The following is an 18,422-nucleotide window of genomic DNA, read 5'->3' as shown; positions in this document are numbered from 1 at the left end:
AGATTTTGAACCATTAGAATCTTATCAAGCTCAAGTTATAAATTTACGTAACTTTTTCATATTGATTTTAAATTTTGGTTAATTGGACATAGTTTTGAAGCTGACCAAATCAATTTATGTTAAAATATTTATTGCTGTTTTGGTGTACAGATCCGGCACTAGTATTTTTGATGATTATAATGGACCACAAATAGCTAAAATCAACCTTGTTGAACATTTTAATGCCCTCAGATATTGGAGGATGAGGCATATAGATTTACCCTTGTTCGTCTGTGGGTCCCTCAATCAAGATAAATAAGTTGTGCACCTGGGTTGTTGTTTGCAGCTGCACATAGTTAGGAGAGATTTATGGTCCTTGCAATTGGTGGTATTGACAGTTCTATTAACATGTTTTATAAACTTTCATTTTGATTGGAAATAAATTTGAACTGGTGTGAACCTTTCCTGGTGTCACATGTGGCAAGTGGAGGTATCTGTGTTCTATGGACACAATTTTAGTTTAAATATCAGTTCATTTTCATCATCAAACATTTTATTTATAAAAATCTAAGCTACCCATTAATCACCATGGACATTTAACACATGTCACGCATTGAGCATCGCCATTCAATTTCTAGTCCATGAAAACTATGTCATATTCCCTACTGTTGTCATAATTTCCTCTAGACCCACTTCTACTTGTTGCGTTTCATATTGATTGGTACATGTTTTCCTTTACATTCAGGGATTGCCCCTCTCACCGCTGGGAACTTCCCAACGAGAAACGCAATGGAGGGGTTCTGTGTATTGACAACTATGACATTACTGCGGATGGTGTCCTTGACCTCATCGTAGGTCGGGACGATGGTCTTGTCGAAGTTTACAGCTATGATGACTCAGATGAGCCAATACACAGACACACACATGTATGGTTTACTTTTATTGTGTATATTAATATAGTTTTTTAACAATTCCTTATCAGATTTATATGCTTGAAACTTTCATTAAAGTCCATTAAGTCAAAACTGCTCAACATATTCGAAACTATGACATGTCAAAAACATATTTTTTCATTTAACCATAATTTATTATATATTATTAAAACAGAAAAGGGCTCTTAGTGCTTCTATTTTCAATGTTGCCTAGAACTCTTGCTTTAATTATCTGAACATTCAGTCTGATTGCTTAAAAATAAGCTTTAAGTTAATTTCTATTTTATACCTTGATAATATCATAGAATAATTCCTATGAATTGTTTATACTTTAGACCTGTTCAGAGAGTGTCACATCTGTACAGGGAGGCATCCTGGGTAGTGCCGGATATGACGAGATAGTCTGCACCACGTATGCAGGTAGGGATAATTGCTGCTGTAAAAACACACAAATGTTGCGAAAATTGTCATTTGTTGGATACACCTTTAAATTTGTATAAAGGAGTTAAGATTTATGAGTAACCTGTTTTGCTTGTTTATTGTTTGAACTGGTGATGTTCAGGCAGAAACAAATTCTCCATGTCTGCTTTGGATGCAGTTATAGTTGTACTAGATGATCATGTACATGTATAGGTTTCTAATGCAAGAGGTCTTGGGTTTGATACTCACCACGTTCTCTTGGCCTATCAAACTTCGACAGCAGTTATCCGAGTAATCGAGTACCCGAGTGCTTGATCGGAAGATTGTCCGATCACTCGAGTACCAATTTTACTACTCATTGCCATCCCTAATATATATATACAGGGCTTCTAAAAGTTTGGAACGCCAATCCGATCCCAGTCCGAACCCGGCAACAACCCCCCACCCCCCCCCCAAAAAAAAATCCACCCCCCCCCCCCCCCCCTTAAAAAAAAGGCCTGTTAAAAAGTCTGATTATATAGAAATGTCACACATTTTCGCGACGTGTATTCTGTCAATATTTTTTCGCGATGTGGCAATTCGTAAGAGGGTTCTTGAACCATCAAAACCGATTTAGATAGTCATTGAAACAAGCTTAATTCAAATGAGATTCTCATCGAGTTCTGCAGCGTTTCTAACAAGAACGACTGCGATCGTAATTAACTGCGGCCTGCGGGAAGCTGTCAGATGACAAACAAGTGAAACAGTATTATGATTTATTTGCTTAATGCTTCTACAGTGGGTCAACATTCAACTGATAATCTTGAATAATAATATATATCCAGATTTATAATCGGGGCTTCAAGCTATAAGTTTGATATCAACAACAAATTTTTCATTACTGTGGATTAAATGACGTAAGCGGCGCACTCAGCTATCAGACTCTGTAGTTAATCAAGCATGTCGCTGTTGATATCCTATATGATTATGCACTAGTCAATTGTAACCACGGCCCCCCAGGTCCGGGGGTATACCGGGGATAGCCAGGGAAATGGGCTATGTTTTTACCTTTCAGGTGGCCCCGCAGTGCCGGGTGAATGCGGTGGTTTTGTCTTCGCGCAAAATATAGCGGGAAATGGGCCTTACCTAGGGTCCATGGGGTGTGGGGTCATTTGGCGGGGATTTTACCATATATTTACCCGGGGTTAGCTGGACCAAAAGTCAAAGTCCCCGCTATTAGCCGGACCTGGGGGGGGGGCGTGGTTACAATTGACTGGTGCATTAAGTTAATTAATTCGGAATTTTAATGCTTTCGCGGATTAACAATGTCAATTGCATTTATCTTTAAAACCGTTTTTAACCAGCATTGCTTCTTTATTACAATTAAAATTTAACAGTTTGGTATTAATCAACAAACGGATATATCATGTAATGATCGACGACGACATAGCATATTGCCATGTGAAAATATGGACCGGTTTTAACACTTAATCAGGATAGCTGCAAGCACATAATTAACACATAATTTGTTTAATTGTGTCTTCCGCGACCTACCAATACACGTGATTGGACTGATTGCAAGCACCTGCTAATTAACAGATACCGAATGTTCAGCGTAGCGGAAAAGCAGCTGGTAGCATCGGTCCGATGGTAACTAGCACACTTTTATTGGGGGTTATTTTGAATGTGTGAATGACCCAAAAATGTTTGTGTATCACAATTTCTACAATTTTTACTGACTTAGTCGTTTAGGACCGAAATTAAAAAAAAGAGAAAATTTCGGACCGATTTTTTTTACACTTTTTGAAACTGAAATCGGTCTGGCTTGGCCAAATTCGGTCCAGACCGGCAAATTGCCGGTTTTTAGAAGCCCTGTATATATATATCTCATTTTATTTTTATTCCAATTGTGTCAATAATATTTTTTAAAAACAACAATTTCAAAGGTAAGATTGCAAGCTGTCAATAACTTGGATTTAACACTTCAAACAATTTGCCTTACAACATTTTGGAAAAGAAAAAATATATTTCACTTAAATACTCAAATTTATAATGTGAACAGGTCCATTTAAGAGACAAATATATAGACACCCATATATAAGAACTTCATTGAAAACATTATTACCACTCTGTAAAGGCTGGGTATTTGGTCTGACCTCGGAGAGTAAGCAGAAACAAGTTGGTCCGGACTCCACCATTCTAACAGCCAACGGCAAACAGAAGATCATTGCCATGAGGTAGCCCCTATGCTGGCCCTAATAACCTACTCAAAGGCTTTGGTAGTTTTTCCTTTTAAAAAGACTTGGCAACAGGATTTTAAAATTGTGTTCAAGACTCATTGGTCCCCTTGATTTTGTATGGGCCTCAAAATATCTTAAGCATAACATGTTTAAGTACCATATTTTTCGTTACTTGCTGAAACTTGATTTTATGAACCAATTCATAGTTTATCATGATTGTCTTTAAAAGTATAAATTCACACAATTTATACCAAAACAAAGATAGTAAGCTTAGCTTGATCCTGTCCAAGGGACTTAAGGTTGTTCCAGATATTGGGGTTCTTGAGGCCTTGAAAAGAAAAAATGAGCTTATCTTCCCATGACTCTTAGTTGACTGTCATATTAAGAGTTAATGCTTCTATCAAATGAATGAGTCATATTTATCATATCATGGTTTGATGCTAAATTTTTGTACTTCAAAACAGCAGTTGCCAGGTCTTACAAAGAATGAAATTGGGCCATCCATGTATCTTGTATAAAGGCTTTAGTCATGTTATTTATTGATGTGGTGATTGGTTTCTTGAGATACTTCCATTTTTTATGGAAATATTATTCCACCAAGGATTAGAGTTTTCGAACTTTGAAACTAATTTTCATGAACTTAATCTGATCACAATTTTCTGCCTTTTTTGCACACTAATTTTATTCCCTTTCAACTTTCATATACATTTTTCTGCCAATCACCATTGCACTTATGATACTATTAGATATATATTCCTACCCTAGGTATATACATACATGTATATATTAACCCATGTATTACCAAATAAGCATGCACATTTAATTAATGTAAATGAGGACTTGGAGGTAGTCAGGTCAGTTTAAAAAAAATACATTGAAGTCACACAAACAGTTCAATGTTTTCGAAGTCCCAGACTTTGCATCCATAGAATTTGATTGTCAAACTCCAAGTATAGCTTTGCATTTTTGTTTTCCCAGAATAAGATTGAAATACTTGGTGTTGGTATTCTTACTTTTATTTGCATGAGAATAGTGCCCTTGTTGCATGATTTGGGTAATAAAGTTCATATCATACAGGTGGTTGCAGATTGACTGTCAGTGACACAGTTCCTTTTTCAAAGGGTTGGGGGTATTATAAAGCGGTTGATTTACAGCAAAGTTATCACTTTGCCTTACTCAGGTCAAGGTGACAATAAGCAATGATTGAGGTATTGAAAGTGCCTCTGTTCCTTGTTTTGGGGGTATATATGGATCCGTGGTCTAGTTGTAACAAACTTGACTGTCAACCCAGGTGTCAAGGTTCAAATCCCACCACAACACTGAAATAATACTAATTGTCTTCTGGGAGGAATGTTTAATGAGGGTCCCGTACAACAGTGTTATACACTAGTGCATGTTAAAGAACCAGGGTTACAGCTCTAACCAGGGTTACACTTTGTCTGTGCACTATGCTCCAAAAAACTAAAATGACTAACAATCTTACCGGAATAAGCAAAACCCGAGTGGGAGTATAAATAAACTTACACACCACCTGCCTTGTTTCACCATTTTTTGGGTCATATATAGCGTGTCTGTTTGCCCTGCTTGGGGCCATTTTTTTATGCCCATATATAATGGCCCTTGAGCCATGTTTGGAGTCATATATATTGTGAAACTACGTCATTTATTGTGACTTACTTATCTATGCCATAAATGCTGACTCTGGTCCATAATTAGAGGCATAACATAGCAACTAATGACTAAGCCATGTTCTGGGGTCGTACAGTGACCATGAGCCATGTTTGGGGGCTATATCGTTACATGTTTAGGGCCATACAGTGACCATGTGTCATGTTTTCGGGCCAGGTTGGGTACTTGGGCTGACGACAGAGCAGCTTACAAAGGCAATGGGACCAACCGAGGTGATCACATCTGCGGTAGCCGTTCAGAAAATCTCAGGGCTCAAGTAGGTCACGGCTTAAATATATGTGTTATATTGTCATGACTCAATAAGTGCATGCATGATTTCATGTTTGCATTATGCAATAAAAGTCCATGTTCAATTGTACATGCATTTACTAATATTTCTGATGACATTGTAAACACTATTTAAGTAATGATATATCTTCTTCATGCACCCATGTATGTTTTTCTTTATACTTTTGTTTGAATTGTATTTGATAATAAGATTATATATATATGTATAAAATAAGTTATATATAGAAGATTTTTTAACCTTTTTAAGGTCATAAACAATGTTTGTTCTGGATTTGCCATCTGATGCATGTAAATCTAACAAGTATTCAGTGCTGGCTTAAAACTAAATTAAATGTAAATTCTGCAGTGAATATGTAACATTGAAACAAAGATTAATGTAACTAGAGCTCTTAGTCTTATTTTTCTGAACTCCCATAAATATATTTGCTATAAGATTAAACTTTTATTGATTCTTGAATACTATCATTAATTTACTATAACAATTTCATAAATAAGCAAACTTACTTAGATGCTGTTTCAATCCTAACCCAACCTCTACTTATAATAAACCCTCGATATATTTTCCCCAACCCCAACAGGACAGACCTAGAGCAACTACAAAACAAGGTTATGGAGGAACGAGAGAAATACCAACACACGGCTCAGAGTAACACTGCAATATCCGCAGTACCGACTTTCAATATAAATGACAAGTTTGTACTCAATCGGGAGGACGCAAGCTACACACTTAGTCTTGAGTTGCAGATGCCGATTGATAATGTCCTTCTGCAGGTTTGAATGACCTCTTATTTGATAATAGGCTGAACAAAGTTAGAATGATGTGTTATGCTTTTAACTCCTACTAAGAAAATGATTGGTAGTCTTGTTTATTTGTCATTTCATTAATTAATAATTAAAATTTTCTTCATATAACTAAAATGGTCATATACCTTTCAAAAGCTCATATAAACTCACTTCAGCAGATTTTACACTAGGCACAACGATTATCTCTGCTCTCCATATTTCCATATTTTAATATATTCTAATTTCTAAATAAAGTGTTACTAGTTTTCAATGTAATCTGAAAAACAAGTGTTTTTAATATTCCATATTTTGATGTAATCTGAAAAGAAGTAGTATTATTACTATTTTTGTATTTTAATGTTATTTGAAAGGAAGAGTTGTTTATATTCCATATTTTATTATAATTTGAACAGAAGCGTTGTTACGGTTCAACTTCAATAACAATTTAATAATAATGTCAACTGTGTGCTCACCACAGAGTGATGTACCCATTGATCTACTGGATGTGGAAAAGAACTCTGCTGTGGTCAGCTACAGTGCATGCTCCCCTGAGGTGAGTTGTATTAACTAAGTTAACTGTATTTATAAATATTGAGAGGGTTATTTCATTAGTCTTACAACACAGTTGTGTTGTGTTGAATTGATGTAACAGGTAAGCAAGGTAAGACCGCTTTCATTAATTAACTACTTTGTTTAACAAAAGAATCTATTGAATGCAAGTCCATGTATAATTGTTTGTCAAGGTTATCACATGACAATAAATCTATCCTTAGGTTTCACAGAAACTGTTATAAATATTTATATACGGGTAGTTTGGCCATGTTAATAAACATAAGCTCTTGGAGTGTAAGAATATTATGAGAAGTCTTTGATTAAGTGTAACTTATTTAGATAACTCTATTTTTGTTGCAGTAATTGTGTTTTTTTTGTCATTAAATCTGTATGACATATATTTTTTGTATATTTGAATGTATAAAGATATTTTAACATTATGCTTCATGACATTACAAATTTTTGTAATGTATGTACATATTCAGGAAGGGAACTTCCTGTTAGCAACATACCGTTGCCAGGCCAACACAACTCGGCTAGAACTTAAGATCCGCTCTATCGAGGGCCAATACGGGACCATACAGGCCTATGTGACTCCCCGCGTCCAACCAAAAACATGCAAAGCTGAGCAATACCAGATCAAACCACTGTCTCTCCACCAACGAACACATGTGTTTGATGACCAGAGGTTTGTGGTTTGCTAAAGATGTGTAAAATAGACCAGGGACCATATTCATAAACTATCTTAAGTCATTTCCTAATTCAAGTTGATTTCTTAAAATATGCATATTCAAATTAAAAGAAGGTAAAACTCTTTTAACATGAAAGAATGTTTTTTATCAAAATGATTAATAAAAGTAATGTTTTTCAGAAATCATGAAGTTTTTATATCATATGACCGATGAGATACCATTAATGATTGGGTATTAGACGCACTTTTTTCCCTCAGATTTCAATGTAAAAAAATGCCTGTGTCTAATAACCAGTAACAAGCTTTTAAACTTTTTTTCTGAAGTCGATGTCAGGCTGAGAGTTTGTTTAGATTTATGTAGAAAGGGATGTTACTCACGTCATATCGATCGAGTATATTTGGGTTAAAGCGGCAGTTGAAGATCGGGATACGGTATATTGTAAGACGTTTATAATAAAAAAAAAAAATGTTGTACGATTAAAATTATTAAATATTATTTTGAATATAACAATAATTAAACATGCATATAAAAAAGCAATGTTGGGCACTGTCAAAATAATTTTTTTCAGTTGTACGATAAGGTGTGAAAAACTTGCACTGCCTAAGACCTGTTTAACATACCAATACTACAAACTGATGCGATAATGGTTTTGTTTTTTCGCACTTTTCCGCGTTCTTTATTCTTTTCTGTAGGTGTTGACATTTTGAGAACAAACCCGTACAATATAAGGTTTTTGCATGACTTAACTTTTCATTCTCGACAGGTTATCGTTTACGATATACTGTCAGAAAGAAATCTTACAAATTGTCATAAAAGGTACTTCTCAGTGCCATCCAGAAACAAATTGTCACACTCAGTACTTTTCAGTGCCTATCCTGACATGAAACGAATTAAAATGAAACATATTTTGCATTATCATTGTATGGTTTTAAAGATAACCATCGCCATTTTCACGAAAAAAAAAAATTCTTCACTGTCAACAAACATGGTGGCCGAATTGGCAGACGATTTTGACATTTTTCTATGCGTCCTTTAACCCAAAACATAGATTAAAAGTTTTTTTCTCAGATTTTCACGGATTTTTTTGCCTGCGTCTAATACTCCCTATCGTCTTATACCCAGTCATTTACGGTATGTAAATTAGGAAAGTGACTTAATCATAAAACATATAGCTAGTGTTGATTTCCTAAAATGATCATTATCAAATTTAAAGAAAAGTACAAGTGTTTCTAATATAAAAAAATGTATATTACATATAATAAATGAAAATATAAAGTATTTAAGATACTTCAGTTAGGAATGACTAAAGATGTTTAATGAATACCTCAGGGGACATATTCATAAAGTTTCTTTGTGAAAAATTTCAACTAAATGAAAATGTACAAATTTTTCACAACCATTATTTTAAAAACACTCTAATTTTCATAAAATATATTTATATGCAATTATCTTTAAGAGCATTTTCTTGCTTATATTTCATAAATTTGATGTACAAATTGTGTCAGTTTTCATTAAATTTAACTAAAAAGAAACAAGAAACACTGCAATGTGACAAAAACAGGTTTTCAATGATTGACTGAAAAACTTGAGCCAATCGTTGTGAGATTCAGTTTCAACTGTTTTTATCTCAACTGCTTGAAGAAAAAGGAGAACTTTACTTCTCACCTTAGCGTCGGGGGGGGGGGGGGGGGGGGGGGGGTCACATCTTGGTTAAGGTTTTGCATGTAAGCACCTTCAAGTCATTATCTCACCAAATACATAATCTTGAAGCCTAACATATGAATTTCCAACTATCGAGCCTACTTAATTAATGTAAGATAACACTAATTTGAAAATAATGCAAATTATGGGCCTTTCTTCTTTGACTGTTTTAAGCACATATAGGTTAAAATCTCAGCAACTACTTGATGTATTGCTTTGAGACTTTATACAATGGTACTCAACCGTCCAACTACCCAAATAACCAAGTGAGATAACTCTATTTTTCATTAAATGCAAATAATGGCCCTTGATTATTTGACGTATAATTTCTGGTTAGATTTTGCAAGTAACCACATTTAAGTCAACATTGAAACTTTAGACATGTGTTCCCAACTATCCAACTTCCCTAATTAATCAAGTTAGATAACTCTATCATGCATATAATGCAAACAATTGCTATTTGTTGTAGAAGATAGACATTCTGGTTAAGGCTTTGCATGTAAGCACAATAAGGTTTATGTCTCAGCAACTTTTTGTTGTTTTGCATTGAGACTTTATACAATGGTACTCAACCACCCAACCTACTTGAATAACCAAGTAAGAAAAATGTATTTTGCACTTAGCGATTCTAGTTAAGATTTTGCAGACATGTGAACCTTTGGCAATGACAGAGAGGTAGATTTAGGGCTCAAAAGCTGTAGATTAAGTTCAAAAGTGGTAGAATTTCTTATTCCTTTAATTTTCAGTCAAAAACAATGATGGAAACAATGTAAACAAAAACTTGATATTTGTTACTATTTTTGATTTTCCGAAAATATGCATAAAATATGTCATGGTTAAGAGTTTTGTCAAATGTCTGTGTTTTTGTTGAGAAACAGAAGGAATATTACCTCTGACTTGTAAAATCTTGTTTATATTCAACAGAGCTGCTAATAAATCAAATAAGACTGTCAAAACAGGTTGGAGTGTAAATGCAGACGACTGCAGAATTGTGTATGTTAATTTTCCCGCCAAAATAATCAGTGTGTATACCACGTGATAAATTGCGTCATAAATGCTAAGTCGGAAGACAATATTTTGCTTCGAATGAAGACTTAAAACAAAGATAACTTCACTATTTCTTCACCATTTTAGATGAAACATAGCACAGTCTATGCCTCTTATGGAGCCCTGCCTTCGGTCTTTAACCAGAGTTTGATTTAGAGTTTAGTTTCTTCAAACATTTCGACAAACCTTTTCACAATAGGGCAGTCTGACAGAGCACTGACAAAACATTATTTTGGAAACAGGTTTGTCAAAGTGTTTGATGAAACTAATCACCTTATCAAACAAAGAATGCTGATTAGTGTTTTTTTGTACCATACTGGTAACTTAGCAATGACCTCGGCCGAAGTGTAAAGTGATTTGACAAGTTGTTTATTGCACCATGTTCTTTAAAGTGACAGATTAAAAGGGATTTTAGCGTGGTTGATAGGATTTTGAGATTTTTAAAAGAAATTTTAAGGCCAATTTGATATAATTTTGAGTTTTTAAAAAAAGCGTTCAATAGGTAGATTTCAATGGAAAAGCGGTATGGTGGAAGAGGGGTCTCAGAAGTCTTTATACACAGGCTCCCAACCATTCAAACTTCTTATTTAATAAAGTAAAATAACTCTATTTTGCATGTTATTTAAATCCTGCCCCTTTACTATTCAACTTAGAAATTCTAGTTAAGGTTTTGCATGTAAGCACATACAAGTCAATAATTCAGTAAATACATGATGCTTTATTGAAACTTTAATCAATCAAGTATGGTAAATCTATCTTGCATATAATATGCAAATGTTGCCTCTTTATTTTTTGTCTTAGAAATTCTGGTTAAGGTTTTGCATTTAATCTAATTTTGCAGTGATCCATGCACGTTTCACTAAACTTTGCAATCCTTTAACTAAAAGTGGCCGCCGTCTCTTTGACAGCTCTTGTTTTATTTTGAGTAAAAGTGACCTTTACCTTGACCCTAGTGGCCCCAAGGCTTCAGTCAAGTGGTTTAGTTTCCAGCACCGCCTAAAGTAGTCAGAGTCTACTTGCAGCATGGAGGATGACTTTATTAACCAGGTTTTCAACGAAAACCGGGTTATTAGATTGAGGTTGTCGTTGGGCGGGCGGGCGTCAAACATTGGTTTCTGTTCAATAACTTAAGTTAGCATTGATAGATATTGATGAAACTTGGTGTGTAGGTAGCTTATGGGAAGAGCTAGCTTGGGATTGCTTTTGAGGGGGGTGGGGCTAAGGTCAAGGTCACTGTTACTAAAAATAGAAAAATGGTTTCTGCCCAATAACTTTAGTTAGCATTGATAGATATTGACGAAACTTGGTGTGTAAGTTGCTTATGTGAAGAGCTAGGTTGGGATTGCTTTTGAGTGGGGAGGGACTAAGGTCAAGGTCACTATTACTTAAAATAGAAAAATGGTCAAGGTCACTGTTACTTAAAATAGAAAAATGGTTTCTGCCCAATAACTTTAGTTAGCATTGACAGATATTGATGAAACTTGCTGTGTAGGTAGCTTATGTGAAGAGCTAGCTTGGGATTGCTTTTGAGGGGGGTGGGGCTAAGTTCAAGGTCGCCTGTTACTAAAAAATAGAAAAATGGTTTCTGCCCAATAACTTTAGTTAGGACTGATAGATATTGACGAAAGTTGGTGTGTAGGTAGCTTATGTGAAGAGCTAGCTTGGGATTGCTATTGAGGGGGGAGGGGCTATGGTCAAGGTCACTGTTACTTTAAATAGAAAAATGTTTTCTGCCCAATAACTTTAGTTAGCATTGACCGATATTGATGAAACTTGGTGTGTAAGTTGCTTATGTGAAGAGCTAGCTTGGGATTGCTTTTGAGCGGGGAGGGGCTAAGGTCAAGGTCACTATTACTTAAAATATAAAAATGGTCAAGGTCACTGTAACTTAAAATAGAAAAATGGTTTCTGCCCAATAACTTTAGTTAGCATTGACCGATATCGATGAAACTTGGTGTGAAGGTAGCTTATGTACAGAGCTAGCTTGGGATTGCTTTTGAGTTGGGAGGGGCTAAGGTCAAGGTCGCCTGTTACTAAAAATAGAAAAATGGTTTCTGCCCAATAACTTCAGTTAGGACTGATAGATATTGACGAAAGTTGGTGTGTAGGTAGCTTATGTGAAGAGCTAGCTTGGGATTGCTATTGAGGGGGGAGGGGCTATGGTCAAGGTCACTGTTACTTAAAATAGAAAAATGTTTTTGCCCAATAACTTTAGTTAGCATTGACCGATATTGATGAAACTTGGTGTGTAAGTTGCTTATGTGAAGAGCTAGCTTGGGATTGCTTTTGAGCGGGGAGGGGCTAAGGTCAAGGTCACTATTACTTAAAATAGAAAAATGGTCAAGGTCACTGTAACTTAAAATAGAAAAATGGTTTCTTCCCAATAACTTTAGTTAGCATTGACCGATATCGATGAAACTTGGTGTGTAGGTAGCTTATGTACAGAGCTAGCTTGGGATTGCTTTTGAGGGGGGTGGGGCTAAGGTCAAGGTCGCCTGTTACTAAAAATAGAAAAATGGTTTCTGCCCAATAACATAAGTTAGCATTGATAGATATTGATGAAACTTAGTGTGTAGGTAGCTTATGTGAAGAGCTAGGTTTGAATTGCTTTTGAGTTGGGAGGGGCTAAGGTCAAGGTCACTATTACTAAAAATAGAAAAATGGTTTCCGCCAACAGTAATTTTCAGTTACGTCTCTTTTTGATAAAAGTAAAGATAAAGTCATACAACAAATTCATTGGCTATAATTTCTGATTGCCCATAACAAAAACCTTTTTTCGTCGCATTGCGGCGCTTCTAGTTTTTAATTTTAGTCTTGTATATCTCTAAACTTAAAAAGTCTAGAATAATTTCCTATGGTTAGCTGTATATAGCTGTATAAGTTTAATAAAACCAAGACTGTATTTGTAAAATGAATACATGATGATTATCAAAGCTGCAAAGGTGCCGTAAGTGGCACAAAATCTTTGTAAACAGTGACCTTGACTTCAACAGAACAGAGCCCGAAAAAATCCCAAGCAAGCTCTCCACATGTTTTTACTATACACCCAAGTTTTCTGTCCATATGATAAAGGCAACAGTAGTTTTTGCTGGAAAGAAAATTTCTATATTTAATTACAGTGAACTTGATATTTGACGGAACAGACCCAAAAGCAATCCCAAAAAAGCTCTCCACATGTTCTTACTATACACCAAGTTTGTTATCCATATGATGAACCAAACTCAAATTAATTGAGAGAAACTAAATTTCTATTTTTTGTAATGGTGACCTTGACCTTGGACAGAACAGACCGAAAAGCAATGCCAAGTGAGCTCTCCACATGTTCTTACTGTTCTTACACCAAGTTTGGTGTCCATATGATGAACAAAACTAAAGTTATTTACAGGGGAAACCCCTGGTTTGACAACCACCCACCCGACTGCCTGCAGCCTTGTGACACACACGATTCGTTGAAAACATGGTTAAAAATGCTGTTTTGTACTAAGTTTAATTTTTTACTTAGATTCTTTGTGAATAAGGCTGCAGGCTCCAATAACATGAAAAAATTAAGTCTTATCTCAACTATATTTAAGTCATGTTTAAAATGTAGAAGGAAAGGAAATATAAACTCTAGTGAAAACTAGTGTTAAATATCTAAATAAGGCCTTAAGTATGTTTTTTGATATTGAGACAAGTAGTGTTGTTACTCAAACATTCTGTAAAAGTTGTGAGTTTCATTGTGTTGCAAAATGACAAAGTTTAACAGATAAAATAGATTTGTCAACTGGTAAAAGTTAATTTCATTTATTTATTTGTTTCCTGTCTACACGATATGACTCAGATATTAATGAGAAAAACAATGTAGTAGATGTATGTTTTATATTTCATGTTTTGTAGGCTCTCACAGCTTCATATATAGTATTTGTACTGATGTGTTTACCTTTTTGATGAAATAAAACCAATGCCAAAAATCTGCGAAATTATATGTCCACCATTATCCCATTTCAGGCCCCACAACACGCTGACATTGACAGGTCAGTTCAGCCAAGCAGAGATGCATTCCTGGGTGTGCTTCTGTCTCCCAGAGCTCCCAGAGAAAACGCCGCCTGGTGATGAGGTTCAGTTTCACTTTACATCTACGTTCCTTGACACACAGCTGGAATGCTCTTACAGGTGATTTGATGGAGTTAAATATTATTGTACTGTATGTGGAATGAAATGGGCTTTTTGAAAGACATGTTTGTTTTCAGCAATTTAAAAAAATTGTGCTGTAAGTACTTGTATTGCAATTGAACTTCATACATACATTGTACTGATATGTTTTCTTGATGTCGTAAGCAATTTAAGAAAGTTGCCACAAACATCACTATCTGTACATTATCAACTTTGTACTTAATATTACCAATAACTCAGATTTGACAACATTAAATATACAAGTTCATGTAAGAACATGTATCTTTCCTATCAATGTCATTATTTATAATTGCTTTGATTCACGCCTCCAGTAAGGGTTTGGCAAAGTTCCGGTCTGACAACATCTCCACTATCTCCATCCTGAAAGATGTCCTCACCAAGGAGGCTACTAAGAAGAAAGTCAGGCTTGACATCACTTATGGTAAGATATTATGACAATTTGAATTGGAGGACTGGTTGTACCAGGTTAGCAAATTGGTTAGCGCACTAGCTTCTCACCAAAGTGCCCTTGGTTTGTGTCACAGCCTGGGAGTATGTGAGTTTGGTTGGTAGTCACCAAACCAAAAAAGTGGGTTACCACTGGGTATTCCGATAACAATGCCAACATGATTAATATGATGTTGTAGCATCTTGTTTCAGAATTGTTGTAAAATTAAATGAGTTAATTATAAAGTAATTTGAATGATACTTACTGGGTCAATCAAAACTTGAACCAATGAAGAAGCTTTACTGACTGAGCTAACCTTGGTCTTACTTACACATATTATAATATGATCATTATTTACAGAAGTAAATGATGACTCTATTCCCTACACTCTGAACCTGATTCATCCCAAACTGGAGTACCAGCTTCTCCTGGCCAAGAAGGTCCAGCTCATTGATGCTCTCAAGGTAATATGGAGGAGGATTAATATATCGTAAATTACTGGTTATAAGACGATAGTGATTATAAGAAGCAGGCAAAAAATCCGTGAAAATGGCGATGGTTATTTTAAACCATGCAATACTAATTCAAAGCAAAATATTCTTTCTGACGGTGTATCTTGAATGATAACTTGTTGAGAATGAAGTTTTGTAAAGCAAAAACCTTATATTGTACGTGTTTGTTTTCAAAATGTCAACACCTACAGGAAAGTATAAAGAATGTGACAAAGTGCGAAAAAACAAGACTATTATCACAACAGTTTGTACTTTTGGTATGTTTAACTGCTTAAAGGCAGTGGGAGTTTTTTCACACCTAATTATACCACTGACAACAAATATTTCGACAGTGCACAGCTAATTGCTTCTTTATATGCATGTTTAATAATTGTTGTTTTTTTAAAAATAATATTGAATAATTTTATTCGTACAATAATGAAAAATTAAAATAATAAACGTCTAAAGATACAACGTATTCCTATCTTCAACAGCCGTTTTAACCCATATAAACTACATCGAGATGATGTGAGCGACATCCCTTTTTACAAAAATCCAAACAAACTAGTTTTTGTTTCACCATTTATTTCTCTGAAGAGCCAATTTTGACCGGAAATCGATATTAGAAAAAAATGTCAAAAGCTTGTTAGTTTTTGTAAGACGCAGGCATTTTTTACATTGAAATCTGAGGGAAAAAAGTGTGTCTTATAACCAGTCATTTATGGTACTCATGATGGTATCTGTAGTGATAAAATGTGCAAGGTGATGGTGTTAGCTTGTCTGTTTTTATGTCCACGATTGCAGTCTGTTTGTACGTCCTTTAAAATCATGTCTCAGTTTCATGCAAAATTTGAGCCAACTTCACAGAAAAGTTCAGCTACATGGGAATATGTCAGGCATAGCAATCATGCTCTTGCCTCAAAGGTCAAGGTTACACTTGGAGGTCAATTAGCTATCACACTGACAGGGCAAATTTAGGGTCATGTGTCACATTCCTTTGACGACTCTTATTCAAAGAAAAAATAGTTAAGGTATTGTTACAGCCTTGGTGTTGATGCCATAAAAAAACTTAATGTTGGCAATAAGCAGAACATGAAAATAGTAACAAAAAGTCAGAAACAATTATATTAAATGTATACATATGACCCTATACATTGTAGCAAGTTAGGGTAATGAGAAGGAAGTTATAGTTACGGATAGCAAGTTAAAGTAATGACACAAAAGCAAGTTAGAGTTATGACTGAATAGCATATTAGAGTAATAAACAAATAGCAATGTAGAGTAATGAACAAATAGCAAGTAAGAGTAATTAATGAATAACATATTAGAGTAATGAACGAATAGTAAGTTATAGTAATGAACACATTGCAAGTAAGAGTAATGAATGAATAGCATATAAGAGTAATGAACAAATAGTAAGTTATACTAATGAACAAATAGTAAGTTAGAGTAATGACCCAATAGCAAGTTAGGGTAATGAGAAAGAAGTTATAGTTATGTTAGAGTAATGAACGGATAGCAAGTTAGAGTAATGAACAAATAGCAAGTTAGAGTAATGAATGAATAGCAAGTTAGAGTAATGAACAAATAGCATATAAGAGTAATGAATAAATAGCAAGTTAGAATAATGAACAAATAGTAAGTTAGAGTAATGAATAAATAGCAAGTTAGAGTAATGAACAAATAGCAAGTAAGAGTAATGAACAAATACCAAATTAGAGTAATGAATGAATAGCATATTAGAGTAATGAACAAATAGTAAGTTAGAGTACCGTAATTCACCTAAGAGATCGGACACCTTAAATTAATTATTTTTTTCGCTGTCCGAATACATAGAAAATTGCCATTTTTACATTTTATTTAAATGTTTGTTTAACCCGCCTTTTTCTTCATGTTTGCATTTTACCACTTATTAATTTATCCGTAGTAAACAATGGTCATAAACTTATTTATTACGCCTATAAGTGTAAATCCTTCATCAAGTTAATTAAAACACCATTTTATACATGCATTGAACTGAATAAACACATTCTATCGGCTTCAGATCAAAGAGTCACATAACTTACAGTTATACCCACAAGGATCTGTGGAGAGCATGGACATTGCTATGCAGGATTAATGTATAACTGTACGATTATTGCTTCATACAGTCTATTAATGTGGTACAAGTTTGAAAGTTTATTGGCAGATCGTTTTACAAACATGTCATGTCTATGTTTTCTTAATCCCTTGATTGCCCTTGTTGTTTCTTTAATCCTCCAATAAATATATCACACATCCTTTTCAACAGGCAATAAATCGTTTAGGATGGGTAGTAACTAATTAACTTGTCACAGTGGTGTTAACGGTTAGGTAATCTAGCCAAATCAATAATCTTCGTCTGTGAAACTTGGTAACTGTGAAAGTTATTATTGATGTCCTTTGGGTGTCCGAAAATTAGGTACGCAAAATAAATTATTTTGGAAAATAATTATGGGTGTCCGAATATTTAGAGTGTCTGAACTCTTAGGTGAATTACGGTAATGAACAAATAGCAAGTAAGAGTAATGAATAAATAGCAAGAAAGAGAAATGAATGAATAGCATATGAGAGTAATGAACAAATAGCAAGTTATAGTAATGAACAAAGAGTAAGTTAGAGTAATGAATGAATAGCAAGTTAGAGTAATGAACAAATAGCAAGGTAGAGTAATGAACAAACAGCAAGTTAGAGTAATGACCAAATTGCAAAATATTTCTTGTATTGTGAGGACATTTTGTAACAATGCAATTAATAATGATGTCCAATGATAATGGTGGTTTAACATTCAAGAAAGCTTACAGTGTCGTCCCTATTGTTGATACTAGAGTGAGAAACATGGTTTTACATGTTTTATTACAGGAGCTTAGTGTACATGAGAACAGTACAGATTTCTTGTCACCGGAGTATCGTCAGATCCTATCAGACTCAGACCAACTTAAACTAGAATATAAGCGCCAGCCCTGTCACTTGGAAAGACTCTATGGTATGTGACTATGATTAGAGAAATT

General features: G+C 34.7%; 1 protein-coding gene across 2 annotated transcripts in view; it reads left to right on the top strand.

Annotated features, from left to right (window-relative positions):
- The window catches only part of LOC128228033 (Bardet-Biedl syndrome 7 protein homolog), a 47,906-nt gene that overhangs the window by 14,835 nt on the left and 14,649 nt on the right, over positions 1-18,422 (top strand). The window contains exons 8-17 of one of the 2 annotated variants that reach the window (XM_052939066.1): positions 725-905; positions 1,247-1,331; positions 5,396-5,495; positions 6,106-6,298; positions 6,789-6,863; positions 7,348-7,550; positions 14,290-14,454; positions 14,787-14,896; positions 15,263-15,366; positions 18,274-18,397. In XM_052939066.1, the coding sequence (XP_052795026.1) occupies positions 725-905; positions 1,247-1,331; positions 5,396-5,495; positions 6,106-6,298; positions 6,789-6,863; positions 7,348-7,550; positions 14,290-14,454; positions 14,787-14,896; positions 15,263-15,366; positions 18,274-18,397 (1,340 nt within the window). Of the gene's footprint in view, positions 1-724; positions 906-1,246; positions 1,332-3,447; positions 3,548-5,395; positions 5,496-6,105; positions 6,299-6,788; positions 6,864-7,347; positions 7,551-14,289; positions 14,455-14,786; positions 14,897-15,262; positions 15,367-18,273; positions 18,398-18,422 lie in introns of both variants that reach the window. The other variant, XM_052939067.1, reaches the window with a different exon arrangement.

The sequence above is a fragment of the Mya arenaria genome, chromosome 3 (genome assembly GCF_026914265.1).
Source record: "Mya arenaria isolate MELC-2E11 chromosome 3, ASM2691426v1".
Lineage (NCBI taxonomy): Eukaryota > Metazoa > Mollusca > Bivalvia > Myida > Myidae > Mya > Mya arenaria.
This window is presented reverse-complemented; position numbering and strand designations above follow the sequence as displayed.